General features: G+C 39.8%; 1 protein-coding gene across 1 annotated transcript in view; it reads right to left on the reverse strand.

Annotated features, from left to right (window-relative positions):
* The window catches only part of ZFC3H1 (zinc finger C3H1-type containing), a 3,672,721-nt gene that overhangs the window by 1,191,864 nt on the left and 2,454,439 nt on the right, over positions 1-26,418 (reverse strand). The window contains exon 18 of the mRNA XM_044087220.1: positions 16,044-16,165. Within this exon, the coding sequence (XP_043943155.1) occupies positions 16,044-16,165 (122 nt within the window). The remainder of the gene's footprint in view (positions 1-16,043; positions 16,166-26,418) is intronic.

The raw sequence follows: 26,418 nt of genomic DNA on the forward strand, positions 1-26,418 counted from the left end.
GTGGCATCATCCCCAGTGAAGGTAAAATGCTGCTTAGTGCTAGGGTCATATCTGCCTGGGACACAATCTGAGAGTTCAGTCATGTCTCTCTTCATATAGACTGATAAAAAGTGAGTGAGCCAAGAACAGTATGACCAAAAAAGTTAACTAAGAATACTCCACCAGGCACAAATGAATCGAAGCTCCAAGGAAAAAATTGCTTTAATAAGCACTTTAAAACACTCCACAGTAGAGACTGGATCAGTAAAAGAACAATAACGTATCCACATAGACGTTTTCGTCGACAACTTCATCAGTTATACATCAATTTTAAAATGAGGTGGTTTTATATACTGTTTGAATTTAATCACAGATCTCTTGTCCAATCAAGTAACACAATAAATTAAAATCACTTAATTGAGTAATTAATTCATGAAAGCCATGTTAAAAACACTTGCAAAAATGAATACAATTCACTAAAACCATTTATACTCAAATTGTTACATATTTAGTATATATTTAATGTAAGTTTTCCAATGCTTTAAAACTTTCTATACTTTTAAATGAATCTCTTTGAAAATGTTACTATATAACATGTCATTCAGACTTGTAGGTTTAATATTATAACCAGACACCATCTTGTGGTCATTGAGTTAATTACAGCCACACACTAAACTTTTTTTAAGCTGAAAATACAAGACTTGTCTTTTGAGAATGTATATAAAATTTCAACACAGTGAAGATCATAAAATAGACCAAGGAAGAACTTCATTAAATCAAAGCTTGGCAGCCCTCATCTTTAAAACTGGGGCCAATGATACCATGTCATTGAGCCCAAAATTACGATTCGCATCTAAAAGAGCTGCCAGTACAACTCTTTGTAGTCTATAAGTCTCTCCCACATCCCCCCTCTTGGCTTAGTGGGAACCTCTTCCAATACAATAAATGAGTAGCCTGTGGTGTTACATTTTGTTGAATGCCTACTCAATCCATTGTTTTCTTTCATCACCCTGACATCATATAAGTGCTCGTATATTCTCTGTCTGAGCTTTCTTTCACTCTTTCCGACATAGAAAGAGGGACATTTTTTGCAAACGGCTAAATATATGATGCCTTTAGTGTCACAATTGGCGAATGTATTTAAACGGAGGGTCTTATTCCTTGCTTCTAATACCATACTATCCCCACAAATCAAATAAGAGCAATATTTACATTTCCCACACTTTTGTAAGCCCTTCTTGGATTTGTCATAATTGTTACACACATTGTTTTTCTTCCCATTTCAAGATAATTCTTGATAGTTTTCCCTCTACGATATACATGGGTTAATTCATTGTCAAAAATACATTCAAGATCTGAAAATTTTGAAAAGTTGTCCCATTCTCTAGAGAATATGTTCCTAACAAAGGCAGATTGTTCACTGAAGGTAGTGATTAACCCTGTCCCCTTTCCAGCAAGATGACCTCCCAACCCTGAAGTATGAGTGATAGTTTCTTCTATCCCTAAGATTGGGGCAAAGGTGTCTGATCTTTTTATACTAACCTCCTCCAACACCTTATTAAACATCTCTAAAGGGTATCCTCTCTGAATAAAGAGATTCTTTAAAAATTCTGTTTCCTCCAGGAAAGCTTTGTTGTCCGAGGTCATTCTACTGCACCTAACCAGTTGCCCTTTCACCACACCCTTCTTCTGATGGGGGGGATGGCAACTGGTAAAGTGCAGATAGGAATTAGAAAAGTTTCTTTCCTGAAAATTCTTGATGACAGTTTCCTTCTTGTTTCTCAATGTGAACATCGAGGTATTTTAACTTTTGTTCATCAAAATTGCTGGTAAATTTCAGAAATGTGGAGGTGTTATTAACAAAGGCCAAAAGGTTGTTAAAGTTTTCCTCACTACCCATCCAGAAAAACATAAATCATCTAGGTACCTAGTGTATAGGGAGCATTCCTTCATCAGAGGAGAATTGAGAAGAAAAGTTTCTTCCCAATAAGCCATGATAATATTGGCATATGTGGGTGCACAATGTGCCCCCATTGCAACACCCCTTTCTTGTTTGAAGTACTCCTTGAAAGTAGATGAAATTATTTTTAACACTAGTTGCATGAATGTTACAGTAATGGCAAAACGAATGTGGGTTCGTTTGTTACTTTCAATGAATGTTTCTTCAAACCAAGAAAGCCCCAATCGTGTGGGATGCAACCAAACAAATCAATCACGTCCATAGTTCCAAACCCAAGACGTTCACTATACAATGAAGGTTTAATCCTTCTCAACAAGTCCCAGGAGTCTTTTAGAACATTTTCACTTCCCTCGAGTACTTGTTTGATTTTGTAATCAACGAATTTTGCTAAAGGGGCTGTTATTGATCCTTCAGCCGACACAATAGGTCTGAGGGGTGGGTCACAGGCATTTTTGTGGACTTTGGGAATCCCGAAGATGCAGGGAATCTTTGGTTTATCTACAAACAAAAATTTGTAAGTGTCTTGGATCTATTGAACCCTGCATTAACATGTCATATAATAAAAGATGAATCTTTCTATAGGCCATGTTCACTTCGTTAATGGATACCCTGGTGTATTTTTCAGAATCATTAAGTAAGTCCAACATTTTCCTTCAGACTGTATTGTGTCCATGACTACCACCCCTCCCCCCTTGTCTGGTTTCATTACTCTCAGGTTGTGATTTTCACAAATAGTTCTCAAAGTGTTTTTCTCTTCCTGGGTTAAGTTCGAATGGAAAGTTCTTGTTGTCAGGTGATTCCTTATCTCATGCTCAACTTTCAATTCAAAATTCCTAAGTTGGGGGTGAGTCGGGGGGTTGAATGTACTTTTCCGCTTCAAACTTTGTCCCTGATAATCTAACTTTTTGTCCTTGAAAAAAAGTTCCAAGTTCTTTTTCCGAATAAACAATTTAATGTCTACCAGTAGTTTGAAAATATCAGTGTTTTGTGTAGGCACAAAAGTGAAGCCTTTGGAAAAAGGTTAAACCAGCTCTTGTCAATACTAACACTGGAATAGTTATATATATTGAACCCGTTAAAACTCCAGGTATTCAAACTGTTGATAATATCAACTTCCTGTTCAATCCTTCTTGTGTCATCTAATAAAATCTCCCCCCCCTCCCTCCCCTGTAGTTTTTTGAGTTGTAGTAGACCCTACCCTGCTGCATGAGCCTCTCTGATCTCCTTAGGGGGGGATACTCGTCTGTGTCTAGTATTTCTTCATGTTGTTCTTCCATAACAGTTTCCCCCCATTCTCCATCAAAATTATCTTCTTTCCTCCATTTCCCATAGTCATTCCTGTGGGTGGTTCTAGGTCTGGGATAGTGGGTTTTGTTTTTATATTCCCCTTGGTCCCTTTTAATTTTCCCTATCTTCCTGTTCTGAACCTCCTTACACTTAGTGTCAACTTTTACAAAAACATTCTCATATTTTTCTTATTAGCATCTACTGTATATAACAAGTCATTTGTAATAGCTTTATTAATGTTCTCTATATCTCCTTGCAGCTTTTGCATTAACATTTCATTGTTGTTGATAATAGCTCTCATAACATTTAAACCACAATTGTCAAAGATAGAAATAAGTTCCCCATGAAAATCAGAGCCTTCAGTAACATTATTAGGGTATTTGCAAACCCTAAGGCCCTTAGGAACAATATTTAAAGTAATACAATGCTTGAGATAATCATTGTCAATTTCAAGCGTTTTAAATTTTATTAAATAAAATTCCAAATCATTTAAAAGCGTACTAAAGCTTGTATTACTGTATTTAGTTGGACTGCTTTGAGTTTCAAAGCTATACTTTGCTTTGAAGCAGTCAGAAAACAGTTTTTGTGTACCTGTAATAAGATTAGATTTGTCCATACGGGTTTGTTGCCGTGTACGCTGACTTTTCGGTCTAACAGAGGCCGCTTCAGCTCCATTGTTGTTAGCGTTGATAAAATCCACTGTAATGTGTGGAAAACCGTCTAAGCTATTTCCACAGTTCACATCTTCCTCGATTGAAGTGCTGCTTACATCATTAGTAATGAGTGCATCTAATTCAACCTGCTTCCGGTTAGCTTCCTGGTTCCCCGGTGGTTGCTTAAGGACAGCAAGTGAAGCAAATGACTGACTAAGCGGTGTCAGCAGGGCAACCAACTGAGTGAGTTGCCCGATGAGCTTTCGTAATTCCCCAGTCTCAGAGCTCCTAGGAGCCGGATCTGTGCTTGGCGGCTGCTCCATATAAACTGATAAAAAGTGAGTGAGCCAAGAACAGTATGACCAAAAAAGTTAACTAAGAATACTCCACCAGGCACAAATGAATCGAAGCTCCAAGGAAAAAATTGCTTTAATAAGCACTTTAAAACACTCCACAGTAGAGACTGGATCAGTAAAAGAACAATAACGTATCCACATAGACGTTTTCGTCGACAACTTCATCAGTTATACATCAATTTTAAAATGAGGTGGTTTTATATACTGTTTGAATTTAATCACAGATCTCTTGTCCAATCAAGTAACACAATAAATTAAAATCACTTAATTGAGTAATTAATTCATGAAAGCCATGTTAAAACACTTGCAAAATGAATACAATTCACTAAAACCATTTATACTCAAATTGTTACATATTTAGTATATATTTAATGTAAGTTTTCCAATGCTTTAAAACTTTCTATACTTTTAAATGAATCTCTTTGAAAATGTTACTATATAACATGTCATTCAGACTTGTAGGTTTAATATTATAACCAGACACCATCTTGTGGTCATTGAGTTAATTACAGCCACACACTAAACTTTTTAAGCTGAAAATACAAGACTTGTCTTTTGAGAATGTATATAAAATTTCAACACAGTGAAGATCATAAAAATAGACCAAGGAAGAACTTCATTAAATCAAAGCTTGGCAGCCCTCATCTTTAAAACTGGGGCCAATGATACCATGTCATTGAGCCCAAAATTACGATGCATCTAAAAGAGCTGCCAGTACAACACTTGGTAGGCCATAAGTGCCTCCCGCAACCACCCTCTTGGGTTAGTGGGAACCACTTCCAATACAAAAATGAGTAGCCTGTGGTGTTACATTTTGTTGAATGCCTACTCAATGCATTTTTCTTTCATCACCCTGACATCATATAAGTGCTCGTATATTCTCTGTCTGAGCTTTCTTTCACTCTTTCCGACATAGAAAGAGGGACATTTTTGCAAACGGCTAAATATATGATGCCTTTAGTGTCACAATTGGCGAATGTATTTAAGCGGAGGGTCTTATTCCTTGCTTCTAATACCATACTATCCCCACAAATCAAATAAGAGCAATATTTACATTTCCCACACTTTTGTAAGCCCTTCTTGGATTTGTCATAATTGTTACACACATTGTTTTTCTTCCCCATTTCAAGATAATTCTTGATAGTTTTCCCTCTGATATACATGGGTTAATTCATTGTCAAAAATACATTCAAGATCTGAAAATTTTGAAAAGTTGTCCCATTCTCTAGAGAATATGTTCCTAACAAAGGCAGATTGTTCACTGAAGGTAGTGATTAACCCTGTCCCCTTTCCAGCAAGATGACCTCCCAACCCTGAAGTATGAGTGATAGTTTCTTCTATCCCTAGGATTGGGGCAAAGGTGTCTGATCTTTTTATACTAACCTCCTCCAACACCTTATTAAACATCTCTAAAGGGTATCCTCTCTGAATAAAGAGATTCTTTAAAAATTCTGTTTCCTCCAGGAAAGCTTTGTTGTCCGAGGTCATTCTACTGCACCTAACCAGTTGCCCTTTCACCACACCCTTCTTCTGATGGGGGGGATGGCAACTGGTAAAGTGCAGATAGGAATTAGAAAAAGTTTCTTTCCTGAAAATTCTTGATGACAGTTTCCCTTCTTGTTTCTCAATGTGAACATCGAGGTATTTTAACTTTTGTTCATCAAAATTGCTGGTAAATTTCAGAAATGTGGAGGTGTTATTGACACATTGTGCACCCACATATGCCAATATTATCATGGCTTATTGGGAAGAAACTTTTCTTCTCAATTCTCCTCTGATGAAGGAATGCTCCCTATACACTAGGTACCTAGATGATTTATGTTTTTTCTGGATGGGTAGTGAGGAAAACTTTAACAACCTTTTGGCCTTTGTTAATAACACCTCCACATTTCTGAAATTTACCAGCAATTTTGATGAACAAAAGTTAAAATACCTCGATGTTCACATTGAGAAACAAGAAGGGAAACTGTCATCAAGAATTTTCAGGAAAGAAACTTTTTCTAATTCCTATCTGCACTTTACCAGTTGCCATCCCCCCCATCAGAAGAAGGGTGTGGTGAAAGGGCAACTGGTTAGGTGCAGTAGAATGACCTCGGACAACAAAGCTTTCCTGGAGGAAACAGAATTTTTAAAGAATCTCTTTATTCAGAGAGGATACCCTTTAGAGATGTTTAATAAGGTGTTGGAGGAGGTTAGTATAAAAAGATCAGACACCTTTGCCCCAATCTTAGGGATAGAAGAAACTATCACTCATACTTCAGGGTTGGGAGGTCATCTTGCTGGAAAGGGGACAGGGTTAATCACTACCTTCAGTGAACAATCTGCCTTTGTTAGGAACATATTCTCTAGAGAATGGGACAACTTTTCAAAATTTTCAGATCTTGAATGTATTTTTGACAATGAATTAACCCATGTATATCGTAGAGGGAAAACTATCAAGAATTATCTTGAAATGGGGAAGAAAAACAATGTGTGTAACAATTATGACAAATCCAAGAAGGGCTTACAAAAGTGTGGGAAATGTAAATATTGCTCTTATTTGATTTGTGGGGATAGTATGGTATTAGAAGCAAGGAATAAGACCCTCCGTTAAATACATTCCAATTGTGACACTAAAGGCATCATATATTTAGCCGTTTAAAATGTCCCTCTTTCTATGTCGGAAAGAGTGAAAGAAAGCTCAGACAGAGAATATCTGAGCACTTATATGATGTCAGGGTGATGAAAGAAAAAAATGCATTGAGTAGGCATTCAACAAAATGTAACACCACAGGCTACTCATTTTTTGTATTGGAAGTGGTTCCCACTAACCCAAGAGGGGGGATGTGGGAGACACTTATTGACTACAAAGAGTTGTACTGGCAGCTCTTTTAGATGATCGTAATTTTGGGCTCAATGACATGGTATCATTGGCCCCAGTTTTAAAGATGAGGGCTGCCAAGCTTTGATTTAATGAAGTTCTTCCTTGGTCTATTTTTATGATCTTCACTGTGTTGAAATTTTATATACATTCTCAAAAGACAAGTCTTGTATTTTCAGCTTAAAAAAAGTTTAGTGTGTGGCTGTAATTAACTCAATGACCACAAGATGGTGTCTGGTTATAATATTAAACCTACAAGTCTGAATGACATGTTATATAGTAACATTTTCAAAGAGATTCATTTAAAAGTATAGAAAGTTTTAAAGCATTGGAAAACTTACATTAAATATATACTAAATATGTAACAATTTGAGTATAAATGGTTTTAGTGAATTGTATTCATTTTGCAAGTGTTTTTAACATGGCTTTCATGAATTAATTACTCAATTAAGTGATTTTAATTTATTGTGTTACTTGATTGGACAAGAGATCTGTGATTAAATTCAAACAGTATATAAAACCACCTCATTTTAAAATTGATGTATAACTGATGAAGTTGTCGACGAAAACGTCTATGTGGATACGTTATTGTTCTTTTACTGATCCAGTCTCTACTGTGGAGTGTTTTAAAGTGCTTATTAAAGCAATTTTTTCCTTGGAGCTTCGATTCATTTGTGCCTGGTGGAGTATTCTTAGTTAACTTTTTTGCTCTCTTCATATAGTCCAGAGAGGTACATCTCAAGTCATTCACCCCAACATGGACTGTGACAGTCATAACGGTACTTGAGTGAGCTGAGTGCATGCATGATCTGACTGATCCTGGCACAGGATAGGCAGCTGACTGTGACCTTCTCCTTCTCCAGCCTTGTGAGGAGGACATGTGTCTCTCTCACTATGGAGTCTCCTATGACCAAGACATCAGGTTTTGAGATGTTTTGTTTTTGGGGCTTATTTGGTGAGATAGTGATGTGTGTGATGTGCAGTGGTTTCTATACATGTGGAGGTGTGTGCAGATAACTTGCACTTGGAACCTCTCTGATCTTTTGGTAGGCTTCTAGTGAGTACCTCCGCATATGTGGGTTTATGTGTTGTGTCCTGAACTTGTGCGGGAGGTGAAATGCATGAGCAGACAACCTGTTTGATGTGTTGTTTTTTGTTACATGACGGGACTGCTTCCATATTGATAGTGTAATTCCACAGGATCATAGGGGGTTACTAGGCTATTGGCCCTGAGGCCCTTATAAGCCTAGCCAAGAGTTTGGCCCATGTTTAGACAAATCAGCGCCCAATGCCCCTGCCCAGCAGGGACATGGGTGGAATCCCAGGGGTACACTTTCTGTTTCCCATCCAGTTATCCAGGTTGCGCTTAAAAAGGGGTAAAGAGGTACTCTGCTTGATGTGGAGAGGGAATCTATTCCATAGACGAGGGAGTCACTGGGACACAAATCTGTCCTGCCAACAAGTCCTGTTGATGTCACAGACCAGGTTGGGGCCACACGTGCGGGTTACTCAAGTGGAGCTTGACTTGTGGATATGCAGCAGTCCCATCAATGTGAGATCCAGGATTGCCTAGCATGGCAGACATGTATGAAACTGAGTAGAGCGATAGGACTTTTAGCCTATCTGTGTATGGTAGATCTCTGACGCCCTGGATTCTCCTGGTGAGGAACCTCTGTGGTCCCTCCAGTTGCTGCATGTGCTTTGCGAGGTACATGCCACAAGGTGTACTGCACTCAATAATGGGCCTTATAAGGGAAGAATACAGGGATGTTATGACTTCATTGTTCCTGGATGAGATACCCTTACTTATGAGGTGGGCCATGTAGAAGGCTTTCCGTACCACGGAAGGAACATGGTGGTCAAAAGTCAGGTTATCAACCTGGGTCCCCCAATACCTCACGACTGACTTGAGTGCTTAGGACACTGTTATTAATGTGATTTGTGAGGATGTCACTCTCCCCAAAGAGGATGGCGATGCATTTTTTTGTATTCAGCTTGAGGCCATGTTTCTGGCACCAGTTGTTTGTCTGATTAAGACCCTCTTGGAGGACGTCCACATCACTAGTGGAATTGATGATCCAACCAGCTTGCAGTCATCTGCAAACTTGGTCAGTCATAGCCCACTGGTTTTGGCCTGCACCTCAGAAAAGTATACCCCAAATAACAGAGCCCCTAAGATGAAACTCTGGGGTAAGCCGCTTGTTACAGGTCTACTGCTTGAGGTGGCTTCCCCTATTTTGACTACATGGGTTCTATCAGTGAGCTAGTTTGCTACCCATCTGGTAACATATGGATTGATGCCCAATTGAGAGAGTTCATCTATTATGCCTGAGTGGGGAATAGTGTCAAAGGCTTTGGCCAGGTCAAGGTAGGTGGTGTGCACAGTCTTCCCCTTGTCCATGGCTTTGGTGACCGTCTCAAAGAAATTGACCAATTTACCAGACATGACCTCCCCTTGACGATGCCAAACTGTGTGGGAACAAGTGTTTGGAGGTTGCCAATGTGCTCGTTAATGAGGTCCAAGATAATCCATTCTATGGCCTTGCAGATCAGGTTAGTTAGGCTGATGGGTCCATAATTTCCCGGATCTGTGGACGGTCCACCTTTGTGTAAAGAGATGACAGTGGCTGTCCTCCACTCAGCTGGGATGAAGCCAGTACTCAGGCTTTGGTTGAACAAGGTGCCTAATGGGGCTGCAACTTCCTGCCTGAGTTCACGTAGGATGCAACCTGGGATATTATCGGGTCCCAGGGAGGCTGTATTTCTTTGCCTTTGAGAGAGCAGTGATGACCTGTTCCCTAGATATAAGGGGAAGGGGGCAGGTACTAGGGATGTCCTGATTTACTGATGGAGGGACAGAAGGGTAAACATCTTTCATATACTGCATTTGTTTCAATACTAAGTGGTTGTCATTATACATGAGGCAATTACTACATTGCCTCAAGATGCCCAAGTTAATTAGGCTGGCCCGAGAAATGGTGGGAAAATGACCATCCACAATGGCAGTTTTATACAATAGTACTGTAGAGGAGTGGGAAAGTTATCAGTTTATGATGTAGGAATAACAGAGGGACTTTTCTGTTGATGGTTTAGGCTGAAGAGCTGTGGAGATGCTGCTCAACTTGCAGCTGAGTTGCTTGCAGAGCAACAAAGGACTTGGGAGGGTTCTACTGACAAACGTCCAAGGAATATTTAGGTTTCCAGGCGTTTGAGTCTACATAGGGCAGTGCTAACCCCCGTTGTGTGATGTGCAGCTACACACAAACGCAAGGTTTAAAAACAGGCGAAATTTGACCGTTTTAAGACAAACTACCAACATTCTTCATCTTCAGAAGTGGTGTCTGTCTGTTTTGCAGAGTGGAGGGAGAATTCATTAGTGGTAGCACACCCTGAAAAGGATGGTGGCCCGAGTGCCACAATGGCATTAAAATACCGTGTGAATAATCTATCCACTTATTTTCTTTGGACTCCTGGGAGAATAATATTTCCATTATTTTCCCCCTTGGCGCAATGTCCACTTTGATTAAAAGCAGCAGCTCCAGCCCCTGAGAAACTCTGACACGGGATCCAGATATTTCCTCTCTAATGAGGATCTGTAGTATGCATTTGGGTCCTTCAGAAATTAAGAACGACTCCCCACTCCCCCCTTCTCACCATTACTGGTAGCTTTAGTCATCTCAGATGTACGATCACAAACACCATAGTGGCCTCTACCGTGGTTACTGTAGCAAGAGTTTGGGTAGATGTCCTGTGTACCATGGGTTTCAAGACTTCTGCAGGTACATCAGAGGTTGACTGGACAGTTGCGATATCAGGCCTAAGAATCTTAAATATTTTCTTCTGAACTGGCTGTATGTCAGGGATAGGAGGGTTTGCCATGTCTCCTTAGGCTATGTGCTTAAGGCACAGTGTATCCAACTAGGAAATAACAAATGTCAAGTTTGAAGAGTCTTTGGAGGAAAGGACTGACAGATTGTACAATTTTTGTAATTGCGCTCTGCACCTACACAGAAAAGGCACTAAGTGGAGATCCTCGTAAGGACTCTGTCTACCTCAGTCTCACTTACTTTTCCTAGCTGACATCTAATACAGCAACCAACAGCAATACAACTGAAAAAAAAAAAAGAAGGTTTCCCAACCGGGTAACTTATCTGATCCAGTGAATTCCAACAATGCAAATGACAATGTACAGAACAGATCAGGAGGTGCAAGACCTATGTTCGGATAGGAGGTGAGACTGTCTAATGCTTTCACTCATACATCTGCTTATGTACCCTTACACCCATGGACTTACAACATACGTCAGACATATGGCTCTATGAAAAGTTTTGGCTTTGGTACCTTGACCAGATGTCCAGATTATATGGCGAGATAACCCAGCTGTTTGGAAAACTGTCACAGTGATCTAAGGAAGAACATCTAAGAGTGACAAACAAGTAGAAAAAAAAATCACTATACCACTCAAGATAAACAGTGGAGGATGATGTCTGGTGCTAAAAGACGCCTCATGGGAAGTGGAGAGCTCGTGTGCTGGAGAAGCTTTGGAGTTTAGAATTGATGGCTTGTATCCACCAGGACTGAATACTCCAATCGCAGATGTGAATGAAGGGGAAAATACAGGATAATTCAGTTTCCTTAACATTCTGAAAAAGTTCCAGTTTCAGACTCTGAACTGACCTGCTATATACCTACCTGGCCTCCTTTCTTTCTCAAATGACACAAATTTTTCTTTCCTCCATATTTGCAGTGACAGTCATTAACTATACAAATGAAAGTCTGGTACAGACATCATGGATATCTGATAAACAGTGGACACTGAACTAGCCAACACCAATGTCAGTACATTTGAAGGCTCTAATATTAACTGATCTCAGTTTATAAAGTACTGATGAAAATGGAGCAACATGTGAAAGCCCATGCAGATAAAGAAAGAAGAGAGATTCAAAGAATGCAGTAAGGCATCCCAGACCGAGACTGAAAGGTCAGAACTGCCACTGACACAATCTCTAGTAGGGTAGAACTCTGTCTACAGCCAGTTTTGACAGTAATAAGAAATTACCCAATATCAATAGTCTGCTATTATACTTTGTAGTCTTCTGGCATGAAAGCCATTACTGTTTCGTAACTGTATACCCTGACTCTTAAGCACAGGTCTACTGAATCAAAGATACCACACTCTTAAGGAGAAGTCTACTGAATTAAAGGTACAGGTTTACCCATATCCTCCCAGGCACATATGATTTTTTTCCTCAACTCCTGCAAGTTTTTCTTTCAGGTTTTTCCAAACTCTGCTAAATAAGAACTGTGACATCCGGACAATACCCCACCAGACTGATGGCAATAATGTTACGTCCCCTACTATCCTGGGTCAGTAATGAAGGAGCTTCGATCCTCATTACTAACTCCAATGCGAGACTCACTTAAACAGGAGTTAAATTTCACAATTTCCCTTAAGAGCACAACAGGAAAATGCTCTATAACTTGGGACTGGACTGTATACTTCTGTCTACCCCAAATATAACTCTTTATTACACACTTCAGAGCAATGTGTCCCAGTTTAAGACCTCTGATACACTCACACTTAAATTAAATCTCACACAAACAACCTCTGGTAAAGCCTGACACAAATTTCCAGCCTTGCCCCTTCCCCAAAATAATATGGTAACACATTGCCAGCAATCATAGTGCCCATATGCCCTTTTAAAGGGGTGTCCAACTATTAAAATTAGATATTAAAACAATTAGTAGCAAATGACCTAAAGCAGCCAGGCTTTTGAAGTGGCCCAGGAAGTTATAAAAGCAGGTATAAACAATCTCAAATCACTAAAGAAAACATTGATTGATCAGCCACAATGTACATTAATAAAAATATTTAATACTGAGCAAAATTATTAAAAATATAAAACAGTAATTTCCAATAAACAAACAGAACTCAATCACCAGGAAAATGAAATCCAACAAACTAAATTATTACAACAGAGCAAAGGCAAGCTTACAGTTCTTTGAGTCCTTTTGGGTATCCACTGCACAGTACAACTGTAACAGCAACTGACTGTTAACTGGCTGTTAACTAACTGACTTTAACTGTCTTCAGCAGGCTCTTTTATACACTAGCTTAACTGTCACAATTGTTCCAGTTCTATTTTTCAATTCATATTTAGAAAGTCAACCAAGAGCTGTTTACTAAAGTTCTTTCTTGTGTTTCAGCCTCTGACAGCAACACAAAACAACTGCCAACATTACAATGACATCATCTGCAAATCAAATTATTCTGAGACTGTCTGCATTTAGAATCTTCACAAATAAATGAAGTTAGAAATGTAAACGGACACTGTCCAAGTATTTAAAACATTCTGTACAAACAGATTATAAATCAACATGTAAGAACTTATTTATAATATCATAGCTAGTCGTGCTAGATAATCTGAAATTATGTACAAAAACTTCAGCCAGACATGCTAGCACTGATGACAGCATCTAATTCTTCACAAAGACTATATACTTTTATTCCTTCTATCTCACTACAGAGGTCTTAATGAATTGAATTCAGTGTTGACAGTTTTTTAATAACTGTAAAGTGGTGACAGGGGAAAGTGTAGTTAAGCAGCATAGATTGGTGGTCTGTAGGATGACGTTGGTCATCAAGAAGAGGAGGAGAAGTGTGAAAGCAGTGCCAAGGATTAAATGGTGGAAGTTAAAAAAAGGGTGATTGTGAGGTGGAGTTCAGGGAAGAGGTAAGACAGGCACTGGGAGGCAGTGAAGAGTTACCGAACAGCTGGGAAACTACAGCAGAGTTAGTAAGGGAGACTGCTAGAAAGGTGCTTGGTGTGACATCTGGACAGAGGAAGGAGGACAAGGAGACCTGGTGGTGGAATGAGGAAGTACAGGAGAGTATACAGAGGAAGAGGCTGGCGAAGAAGAAGTGGGATTGCCAAAGAGATGAAGAAAGTAGACATGAGTATAAGGAGACGAGACGCATGGCAAAGAGAGAGGTGGTGAAGGCTAAGGATAAGGCATATGGAGAGTTGTATGAGAGATTGGACACTAAAGATCAGAAAAGGATCTGTACCGATTGGCTAGACAGAGGGACAGAGCTGGGAAAGATGTGTAGCAGGTAAGGGTGATAAAGGATAGTGAGGGAAACGTACTCACAAGTGAGGAGAGTGTGTTGAGTAGATGGAAAGACTATTTTGAAGGGCTGATGAATAAAGAGAATGAGAGAGAAAGAAGGTTGGATGATGTGGGGATAGTGAATCAGGAAGTGAAACAGATTAACAAGGAGGAAGTAAGGTCAGCTATGAAGAATGGAAAGGCTGTTGGCCCAGATGACATACCAGTGGAAGCATGGAGGTGCTTAGGTGAAATGGCAGTAGAATTTTTAACCAGATTGTTTAATGAAATTTTGGAAAGTCAGAGGATGCCTGAGGAGTGGATAAAAAGTGTTATGGTACCTATCTTTAAGAATAAAGGTGATGTGCAGAGCTGCAGTAACTACAGAGGGATAAAATTGATCAGTCACAGCTTGACATTATGGGAAAGAGTAGTGGAAGCTAGGTTAAGAAGGGAGGTGATGATTAGTGATCAGCAGTATGGCTTCATGCCAGGAAAGAGCACTACAGATGCAATATTTGCTCTGCGAGTGTTGTTGGAGAAATACAGAGAAGGTCAGAAGGAGTTGCATTCTGTCTTTGTGGACTTAGAGAAAGCATATGACAGGGTGCCTAGAGAGGAATTGTGGTATTGTATGAGGAAGTCGGGAGTGGCAGAGAAGTATGTAAGAGTGGTACAGGATATGTACAAGGGTAGTGTGACACTGGTGAGGACTGCGGTGGGAGTGAGAGATACGTTTACGGTGGAGGTGGGATTACATCAAGGATCAGCACTGAGCCCTTTCTTATTTGCAGTAGTGATGGACAGGTTGGCAGATGAGATCAGACAGGAGGCCCCGTGGACTATGATGTTTGCAGATGACATTGTGATATGTAGTGGGAGTAGGGACCAGGTTGAGGAGACCCTGGAGAGGTGGAGATATGCTTTAAAGAGGAGAGGAATGAAGGTCAGCAGGGCTAAAACAGAATATGTGCGTGTAAATGTGAGGGAGGGTAGAGGAATGGTGAAGATGCAGGGAGGAGAGTTGGTAAAGGTGGATGAGTTTAAGTACTTGGGATCAACAGTTCAGAATAATGGTGAGTGTGGAAGAGAGGTGAAGAAGAGAGTACAGGCAGGGTGGAATGGGTGGAGAAGAGTGCCAGGAGTGATTTGTGACAAACTGGTACCAGTAAGAGTGAAAGGGAAGGTCTACAAGAGGGTAGTGAGACCAGCTATGTTATATGGGTTAAAGACGGTGGCAATGACGAAAAGGCAGGAGTCAGAGCTGGACGTGGCAGAGTTAAAGATGTTAAAATTTGCAGTGGGTGTGACTAGGATGGACAGAATTAGGAATCAGTATATTGGAGGGTCAGCTCAGGTTGGACAGTTTGGAGACAAAGCAAGAGAGGCGAGATTGCGTTGGTTTGGACATGTGCTGAGGAGGGATGCTGGGTATATTGGGAAAAGGATGCTAAGGATGGAGCCGCCAGGTAAGAGGAAAAGAGGAAGGCCTAAGATAAGGTTTATGGATGTGGTGAGAGAGGACATGCAAGCAGTTGGGTGTGAAAGAGCATGATGCAGAGGACAAAAAGAAATAGAAACAGAAGATCCGTTGTGGCGCCCCCTAACGGGAACAGCTGAAAGAAGATGATGTTGATAGTTTTTTAATACATGGAAAATATACTCATATGAATTGCATTTTTCTTTTATGACACTAAAAACATTCAAAAAACTGTTTGGTGCCATTTTCTACACATTTATGTGCATTTACATCACAGAAGTAGTTACAGCAAAATCAAATTAAATGAGGACAAAAAAAGACAATGGAGCAGATAACTGTATTCTTTTCCCATACATACCTACTGCACTGCTGATGTTCTCATCGGTGCTAGATTCCGAACAGCCAATCAGGGAAAGGTTGTAAGAGACAATATCCTGAAACAGTTGTTTTCTACTCAAAGTGCATTCTCTCATGTGCTGCCTAAACAAACAAGCAAATGTATAAAAAGAAACATACTAAACAAACTTCTTTCAGAGAATAAACAGCATCACCACTATGGTCAAAAATCTGTTTGGGGACTAGGTAAAATAAACTTCACAATTCTACTACTTCTCATGCTTGCCTATGGCCTACATTTGAGTGCCTCAGCTTCCATTAATGTGGCACATCAAACTTTTCTTCTTGCAAACATCCCATGAAGATCCCTTATTGCATAGTCAAACTGGCTTTTACAGCAAAAATCAAATCTGAATGGACTAAAAACATCTGTAACTGCTTGACTATTAGTTGCATTCAAAATTAATAATATTGTACATTTTGGATATACGACAATAACAAACCAGAGAACCAGTTTCAACACCAATACTTAAACACTTGGGAATACCACTTTGCAGAAATCTGTAAAGAAAAAAATATCCTAACTCACAAACCTAGAATCAATAAGGAGGATGGACGTTGGGGGGGTACGCAGGAACACATGAAAACCCATGCAGCAAAGAAATGAGAGAGAGAGATTTTCTACAAAGCAGGCACCCAGCCACAAAGCAGAATGGGGAAACCCCAAGTGTGGCAGCAGCACTAAACCCTGTGTGACTACACCATTCAACATGAAAAAAATGAACTGCAAGATGCAACAGACAGGCAAATGCTCACTTTATCAGCTGATGTTTGAGTGGATACACAACTGAAATTTCCTTCCTGTGAGCACTCTCACAAGGACTTTTTTTCTTTACCACTTTATTTCTGCCTCTGTGGCTACCTACCAACAAGTCCCTTTATAGCAGATTTCAGCCAGTCTGTTCTGCTATATGGGTACCCCAGAATAAAGTGACAGCTGAAGAGAGAGGTCATTGCACAGTCATGGAGGTCATTTGCGCTGTAAACAACTAATACAGGCCAGGAGGGCATTTCTGAAGTCCCTAAACCCAATGCTGGGTGAAAGACGAGGGTCCTCACATTGCAGTGAGTGTCTACTACAACTTCCCCAGGCAAGTTGTACTTCCACACACATTAATGAAGGCTAATGTTTCCTCATACCTGGCTCCTCTTACACCCAAATCTGCTATTTGAATTTGGGTCATCTAGGTCATATTCAGGTCTTTGTCCTTTTACACCATGGTGCAAGACAAAACTGCCACTTATGTGCAAGTTCTACATTTAAATAATCAACTATTCCAACAATCAAACTATATGAACAACCACTGACTGCCGTCATCTGTAATATACATTGTCGATATTCTTCCTTCTATCTCATTTTAACAGCTCTTTTATTTATATAGCCATAAGGAAATATAAGTGATCAGGCAATTTGTCAGGTTATTTCCTCAACAGAATGAAGGAAAACTGAAGTAAACCTCTATCGAGCATATTAAACAAAATGTTAGCTTGTCAACACATCTTGCAGGTGGGAAATAAGCTGCAATTGTACCAATTTTCAAGAGAGTATGTAGTCTCAATTTTAGACACATCAGTCTGACCATACATCTACATAAAAACAGTGTCATAACAAAGCTCATCAAAAATGACATGGGAAACCATTTCTGTTACGATACGGCACAGTACTTTTTTTTAAGACTGCCATGTTTTTTGACTCTTGTGGCATTTCTCTAAAGAGAGAAAACTAGTACTTGTTCAAGGGCCAACACTGCACATTAATTCAGACCTTGTCAAGACACTCAGTACCATTTCACATAAGGGAATAATTGAAAGTAAAACCATTAAATGGCAAGCCATGTGGAATTTTGTGGCTAAAACATGGGTTAAGCAACAGGACGCAATGGATAGAATCTGTCCACAATGACAGTCAGTAGTGCCCACTGGACTCTCATCATTTTGGACTACCGTTCTCATCTAAAAATAGAGAAATGATCAATGGATACCATAAACCCTGTATCCTTTCATCATCTTCAATCCAATATTACAGATGGGTCCTTCAGGTCACTTGGCAGATCAAAGATGTCTAAACTAGTCCTCCAGCCTTGCTCTATTTAATTCTTTTCTACTCATGATGCACCTGTAAGTGAAGCTGCCTCAGATCCAGTCTATTGCCAAATATTTATTTTATTTAGTTATTTGCTTTTTGTTTACAGGGAAAGTCCACTGGGCCTAGTCAAACCCAATTTCAGTGCAGGCCCAGGGAGAAAAGCTCCATACTATCAACACTTAAAAAGTTATAGGTGAACATTATAACAATCTAATTCTACATAAGAAAAACAGACCGTTAAAATTACAAATATAGAAATTGTACAGAAAAATAAGAAAGTAATCATAAAAAATGAAAAGCAATTACAAACGTATGTATGTACAGCTGTCAACAGAGACGTTACAAAAGTGTACAGTCTTTAGCAAACAGGAAATAAGTATCTTTATGGCCTATGGCTCTATCAGCTGTCTCTACACTGTTGATGTTTTACCAACAATAGTGATGGCAAGAAAAACTGGGAGGATTTTGAGAGCTGTGGTTAGTTGTAGATAGTAGAGGTAGTTAAGAAGCTCTAGCCAATTCAGAGACTTGATGGCTGTGCAGTAATGAGTGGAGTACTTGGAGTTGATTGTGTATTTGGCGATTTTATTGCAGCAAGTTTTAAGTTTGAAACTTGCTGCAATAAAATCGCAGCAAGTTTCAAGTTTGAATTTATCAGAGGTTTGGATGTTAGTAAGTAAGGGGGTGCCATACAGAAGAGAGGGTAGTAAAGTATCTTGTGGCTAGGGTTATTCTTGTGGATGGAGTTAGGAAGCGATTGTGTCTATATAGGGTTCCAAGTTTGAAATGTGTTTTACTAATATTGTGTTGTATATGAAGACTGAATTTCACGTGTTTGTCTTTAATGACACCAAGGAGCTTTGTGTGGTTGACAACCTCTATTAAGGATTTGTTGAGAAAAAAAGATAGTGAAGTCAGACTTGTTTGGGGGGGATTTTTTTTTAGGGGAGAAAAGTATAATTTTGTTTTTTTTTTTGGGGGGGGTTAGGACTAGATGGTTATTGTGCATCCGGGATTCAGTGACACAGAAGGCAGTTTGAGTTAGTGTAAGTCAGAGATAGAGTTGGTACAGCAGATGATGGTGGAGTTGTCTCCATACTGAATGACTGACCCCTGAGATAGGGATGCTTGGAAAGTGTTTATGAATAGGCTGAAGAGGATGGGTCCAAGTATGGAACCCTGAGGAACACCAGTGGTGGTGGTGTTAAGAAAAGAGGAAATGGAGTTTTGCCATCTTACGGTCTGTTGTCTTTCATTTAAGTACCTAGAGAACCAATTTAGAGTATGGGGGGAGAGACCGATAATGGAGAGATGGGACATGAGTAAAGGATGAGAAATGGTGTTGAAGGCTTTGGATAGGTCAAGGAAGAGGGCTAAAACTATTATGCCTGTGTCACGGGCTATATTTAATGTATCCATGAATGAAAGAAGGGCGGTTATAGTACTATGGCCAGGTCTAAAACCATTTTGTGATAGACAGATTATATGGCTGTCTAGAAGGTAGCTGAGAAGTTGGGAACTGACACATTTTCCTAGGATTTTGGATAAGGGAGAAAGAATTGCAATGGGACAGAAGTTTGTGATGGCTGTATTGTTGCCACTTTAATGGAGGGGGAGAATGAAGAACTTTTTCCAGATTTTAGGGACATAGGACAAAAAAAATGTCATGCCATGGAAGCACTAGAGGACAGCTCTAGAGATAAGTCAGGCCCCCTTGGAATTGGCAATTTGGAAATGAGATGGATAGAGGATTTTTGTACCAGACAGACAATGTAAGACTCCAGGATTATGGTAAATACATACCTACTATATCCTTTTCTTCCTATCCATCCAATCAGAATCCCCAGCTATAGAATAATTAGATGGAATCATGAGAGGAGACCCTTACAGATAGTGGCTTCAAAGGAGGCCCCAGACCTCGAGATAATGGCAATTTGTAAAGTTTGGCCAAGGTGTGCAACATATACTGAGCTGCAGAGATTTCATTACAAAAATTCTGAAGGAGGCAGCAAAAGTGGCCACTGACCTTAGGTCTGCATGTTAAGGGACAGTTGTTAGTATAAAAAAGCTAATACAGTCAAATAAAGCTATCTGGACAAGGTGACCTTGGAAACTTTAGAAACAAGTTTGTTTGCTGCAAAGGACACAAGCAGTTAAGAATCTCTTCTAAAGGCTTTAACACCAACATTGAGGACTTCACTGGAACTGCAACATGTAACTAATAACTCCAAAAACAATGGAAAGAAAACCCCAAACTCGAAACCAAGAATACTTTATTGTGGTTTCAAGTTTGGTTTCCTGGATGCTGTTTTTGGAGTTCTAAAGGCTTTAGTTCTATGGAGGTAAATCTTAGCTGTGGATCATCCAGTGTATGAAATGCATATTAATGTATTCTCCCTTGTCTGAATAATTGGGATAAAGACAGAGTTGGTTCAAATTAGTTTTGAATGCTACAGTGGGAAGGAAGTATGTTGGCATAATGAAACTGTCCTTGTCAAACACTAAGAAAAGCAGAGAACAGGACAAGGCAAGCAACTCAACTTTTTTTGGTGAAGGCAACTGCTACTAGAAAGACACTAGATCAAAAGAAAACGTTACTAATACTTCGAGAACAAAACTGAAGTTATATGGAGGGACTGGTCCTCTAACCGGATGGAGTTGAAAGGTTCCCTTCATACCTTGGTGAAAGTTGGAGACTGCAGCCAACTGCACTTTGAAGGTCAAAAAGTTAGATCCTTGGAAAAAAACAGCTGCAACAGGAAATACATTATCTCTGAAACAGACAAAATTATAAGGGCTTGTTCCCTATGCGGTTGTCCAGGTTGAAAAATGTGAACATTTGCTATGGTGTACGCTATAGGTAGACACTTTTTGGGGTGCAAATGGATCTGCACCACATCACGATACAAGGAAGGGTCTCTGGCCATTACTGGAACTGGAGAACCCACGCACTTAACTTGAGGTTGAGAAGATTTGCGTGAGATGACTCCGAGGGGTGAGAAAGTAGATCCTTCCTGGTATCCAAGGTACTATAGAAACACCTCTAGGGTAGAAAAAATATTGTAGTATCTGCAACACAAGAAAGACTGCTCATTTTCAGGACAGTGAAATGAAGGCTGGCCTCTAGCTGTTCTTGTACCTTGGACCATCTTCCCTGGATAATGCCCTCCCCCCCACTCCAAGAAGGAGGCATCCACTGTTACCAAGAACATGGGGAATAGCATCACAAATGGTCTTCCTAGCAGTAAAATGGGGGAAACTTAGCCACCAATGTAGCTGTACTCTGCAAACCTAGCTGATTATCAAGGAGGCAGAAAGATGACCTGTGACCACTGTACTCTGAGCATCCACTCACTGTACTACTCTCATATGGAAGATAGCAAACTGTACCATTAGAATGGAAAAAGCCATCAGTCCTAGGACTCAAAGGACAAGGACTGCTGGCAAAGAGGAAAGGCTATAAAGCTCATCATTACATTCCAAATGGGTCTGATCAGTGCAGCACAAAATGGTACAGTGGTCTATCCAGAGTGATTAGACATTCCCTTTAGAATTAGATGTGCTACAGAATGTTTTTTTTTTCTTAATTCCGATGAAAGATCAATAAAGAATATGCTTTCCTGACTTGGTAGGTACACAATGGTCAGATTTTTTTTATTGTCTACCATTCTCCCTAGATCATTAATAACTTGAATGCTTATTTTTGTCAAGGGTCATGATGGTACATTTACTGACATTAAAGGTGAGATCATTTTTACTGCAGCAAGTTAAGCATTTTGTTTTGACCATCTCAGAGAATGTCTGCATCTTTTAATGAAGTAGTTCCATTACATACATTGCAGCCATAAGCATATACAAATCCTGTTTCATCTCATCTGTCTGATCTGATTGATAAATCAATCAGTTGCTTTGCTAGATCAGAGCCAGCAAAAACTATTGCTCCAGCCTTGAGCTCGTTTAATTCTTTCCTTCTCAAATGCACCTGTAGGTGAAGCTGCCTCATCTTGTCTGCTGCTTCAGCATTCAGATGTGGTCTTGCTAGCAGCTAAGTGCTCCACCTTGGTTTTTCAATGCATTACTGTTTGACACACTTTTCTGATATTTATATATCTGTAAGACTCCTGACTTGTTTTAATTTAAAGAGATACTTCTTACCTTGTTGGGCACTGCACTTCCTAGTTTTGGCCAAGGTTTTCTTCCTTTTGTTATATCCATCCATAACCCCCTTTTTCCCATTTTTGCACATGGGGTTAGGGTGTCACTTCAACAGTGACAATCATCTAGAGCCAAGGTTTACACCGTTAGGTGGCTAGTCCTGCCACAGTAATTCTTCCATCACACACACACACACACACACACACACACACACACACACACACACACACACACACACCTATGGCCAATTTAGAATGTCCAATCCACCTACATGTCTTTGGAATGTGGGAGGAAACCAGAGCACCAAGAGGAAACCCACATGAACACAGTGAGAACATACAGACTCTGCATAAAAGGCACCCCAGATGTGAATCGAACTGGAGAACCTCCTGCTGTGAGGTGACAACACTATCCACAGAGGTATTTCATTTTACTTATGTCTCCTTAGCTATCACCGTTATACTATCTTACATTCACACTATGCCTGCACTTCAGCCACTTTTTATCTTTTCTCTATATTACACAACCTATTATCCTTAAAAAAAAATCTACATGTCCTGTACCAGGACAGCTGACTGAAAATGTTACTCCATGATAATACGGTAATATTCTTTGGGTGAATAAGGTTTTTTAATGGTGAAAAAATATGTAAGACAGACATTTAAAACTAATTTGTTTGCATTTAGAGTACAAAAGTGATCTTATTTCATGCTGAAATAAAGTACAGTTGTGTGAAATCTTACCATAACAGTAGATATCCTTTCCTTCTCTGTTGCAGTATTCCTTACAATTGGGATTCCCTGCCTCAGGTAGCCCAAAATCCGGCCAATATATAAAAGCCTACTGTTCCTTTAGATACGCCATATGTCACATGTATGGTCCTCGCATAGTATAGGGCATAAAGGTGATCTCCAGATGTACCATCCTCAGAACTGAGAGCCCCAGTAGGAATGCCAGAACAAGGAAAAAGAATAGTTGTGTAAGAACTTACCATAACCTTAGATGTCCTTCTCTTCCATGTTGCAGTATTTATAACAGTAGGGAGTTGTTGCCTGCAGCGCCACCATCTGACCAGTGTCTTTTTCACAGGAGGGTACGTGTGATGTCCCTTACCAGGGCCATAAAGCGACGTTGGGTATAAAAGTGACGTTTGCACATACCCTCATCAGAACTGTTTTGCTGAATACAGTAGTGCTCCTGTGGATTGTAAAGGAGGGTCCTAGTGGGAGACCCTTATACTTACATGTAGGCCAGGGGCAGTAGGTTGGTTGTTTAGAGGAGAGTTGAGACTGGGGAAGATGACCATCTCCACAGGTAGGCCATGGAGCTCTGGTTAGGAAGAAACAGGGGGTAGGTGGATGGACTGAATACTGCAACATGGTAGAGAAGGACATCCAAGGTTATGTTAAGTTCTTACACAACTATTCTATGTTCTTCTATTCTCGTGTTGCAGTATTCTTAACAGTAAGGAGAGTACCAGAGCTTTAATTATGAACCTGGGAGGAGGAAAGATTTCCTTGATCAACCAAGCCCTGGAGGATAGACCTGGCAAAGCCTGCTCTTGCTCGTCAGGCCATTTATCCAGCTTGTAATGCTTGGTGAAGGTGTGTACCGAGGTCCAAGTGGCTGCTTCTAAAATGGAGGTGAAGTCCATGCCTTTGAAAAAGGTAGTAGAAGAGGCAGCTGCCCTGGTAGAATGAGGTTTAACATGGCCTTACAAGGATTTCCCATGATGGAAGTAGCACAGAGAAATGGATTTGGAGATCCATGAGGAAATGGTCTGTTTGAGACTGTTTACCATCATTACATCGAATACAACCCAATCAAAATGATAAATATCAAAAGTGGGTGTTTATCTACTTATAATATCGAACTGTATTACCTCAAGAATGGAAATATCGAATTGCAGTTGTAATTCGTCTAATTGCAATTCGATAATCCAAAATAGACGAAAGTGCGTGTCACAAAATTGGTGACGTCAGCATGTAAATATTTATATGTTGTAGAGTAGTGTAACAAGCGTACATGGATGAGATATCAACAATAACGCTACTAAATTGGATACATTACTAACAGCCATGCAGAGTTCTTCACAGGTTAGTAGCAGGACGGACAGTTTAAACTAACAGTTGTATGTGCATACCTTTACTTGCAATTGCCGTGCCAAGCACAAGGAGCCATATTACATATTGCTATCCAGTTTACATTACGAACTCTACAGCTCAAATGTTTTTTGTGTAGTAGTATGTGTGCCAGCTATTGCAAATTTAGTCCACTTTGTTATATATAGCTATTATACGTTAGTACAACTTTGGAATGCTTCAGTATATGTCATAGGGTTGAAACTGTGACTTACTGTATACACTGTGTGTGTTCTTTTGCCACGTTGATGATGTAGATACTGTAGTTGCTAGCCCAGGAATATTGCATACTACATACAATACTGTCATGTCTCAAAAAGGAAGGAGGATGCTGGTGGTTGACGCCTATGTATATTACCTAGAGAAGGAGACTGGTGATGGGAGACATTGGTGTTGTTCACTTAAGCAAAAGGAGAAAAATAAGGGCAGGTGAATTACTATAGAGGTTAGTGAAGGCGAATGTTTATAGAGAAGCAGTCCACATTTACATGCACCTGACCCTGTAAAACCTGAGTGTCATACTGTTATGTCAACCATAAAAAGGAGAGCAGAGCAAACCACAGAAGACCCATGCAGGGTTGTTTCAGAGGTTTTGGCTAGTACATCAACAGATGTAACAGTTGATTACCAAACACCACCGCACTGAAACAGATTGTTGTCAGAGCAAGGAACAAATGCAAAGCAGCAGCGTTTAAGGATTTCACTGATTTACAGCATTTAACAGCTGACATGCTACCTATTAAGATTGGGTAGCTTTATCATTGCGGATGATGGTGATGAGGGGCATATTCATCGTCTAGTTGTCATAACAAGTCAACAACTTAAAAATAATGTGTAACGCGGACTTTTTAATGGCTGATGGCACTTTCCCCATTAGTATGGTCGACTGTAAACAAGTATATAGTATACATTGCCCTCTGTCACAAGGTTAACATAGGAAAATCATTCCCATGGTGTACACATTACTGTCTACAAAGAGTGAGATTTGTTATGACTACTTTTGGTCAAATGTTAAACGTTTGTGTCATGAGAATGATCTGACTCTAGCACCACAAATGATTATACGCGATTTTGAAAAAGGGGCTGTAAATGCCATAACGTGACACTTCCCAGACTCAGCAGCTAAGGGAGGTCGGTTCCATTTTTGCCAAATCATATGGCGACAAATACAGAAACTTCACCTAGTTGTTGAGTTTGGTCAAAGAAGTTCATTCTCAATGCTATGTAAGTAAATACCAGCGTTAGCACTTCCGAAACATATGTTTTCCCCACATTTGAAAGTATTGAACGTGAAATGCCAGACACTGCCAAGGCATCATGCACATTCTTTAAAGAAAATTATGTTAGGCAAACCTAGGAGATACGGAATGCGTGGATGTACATCCGAAAGAATACCTTCAATATTTGATGTAGTTTTCTGGAATCATTATGACACCTGTACTAAAGGTTTCCCTAGATCCCAGAATGCAGTAGAAGGATGGCACCGTCGTCTACGTAGCCTGCTAGGTAAGAAGAAATTATACATTATTATGGACATTTTACTTGCTATTCAGTTGGAACAAAACCATTTTGAGGACTTGGTGTCAAGGTTGTTTTTGTCTGCCTCTCCATCCCCAAAGAGGAGACGTTTAATGGAAAGGGAGAATGCCTTTAGACTATTAGAGAAAAAGGATACATTCACATGCAGAGGTTTCACCGCATTAGTTGCTAAACACTGTTCATTCTGATCCCTGGTTCTAACACTTACGGAGATGTTTGCAATTCACACATTCACTACACCGGTTTATATAGCACATTAGTTAACGTTCCATAAAGTATGCATCATAATGAGGACTATTTCACTTGTTTATGTTGGTTTATGGTGTATTTACATGACAAAAACATCTCTGAGTGCTATCACTGTTGTCTAACACTACTGTTACCCTGCTCCCAAACAGCTGTAATTACAGTACATA

Source organism: Protopterus annectens, chromosome 11.part0 (genome assembly GCF_019279795.1).
Source record: "Protopterus annectens isolate FY-2018-M chromosome 11.part0, PAN1.0, whole genome shotgun sequence".
NCBI lineage: Eukaryota > Metazoa > Chordata > Ceratodontiformes > Protopteridae > Protopterus > Protopterus annectens.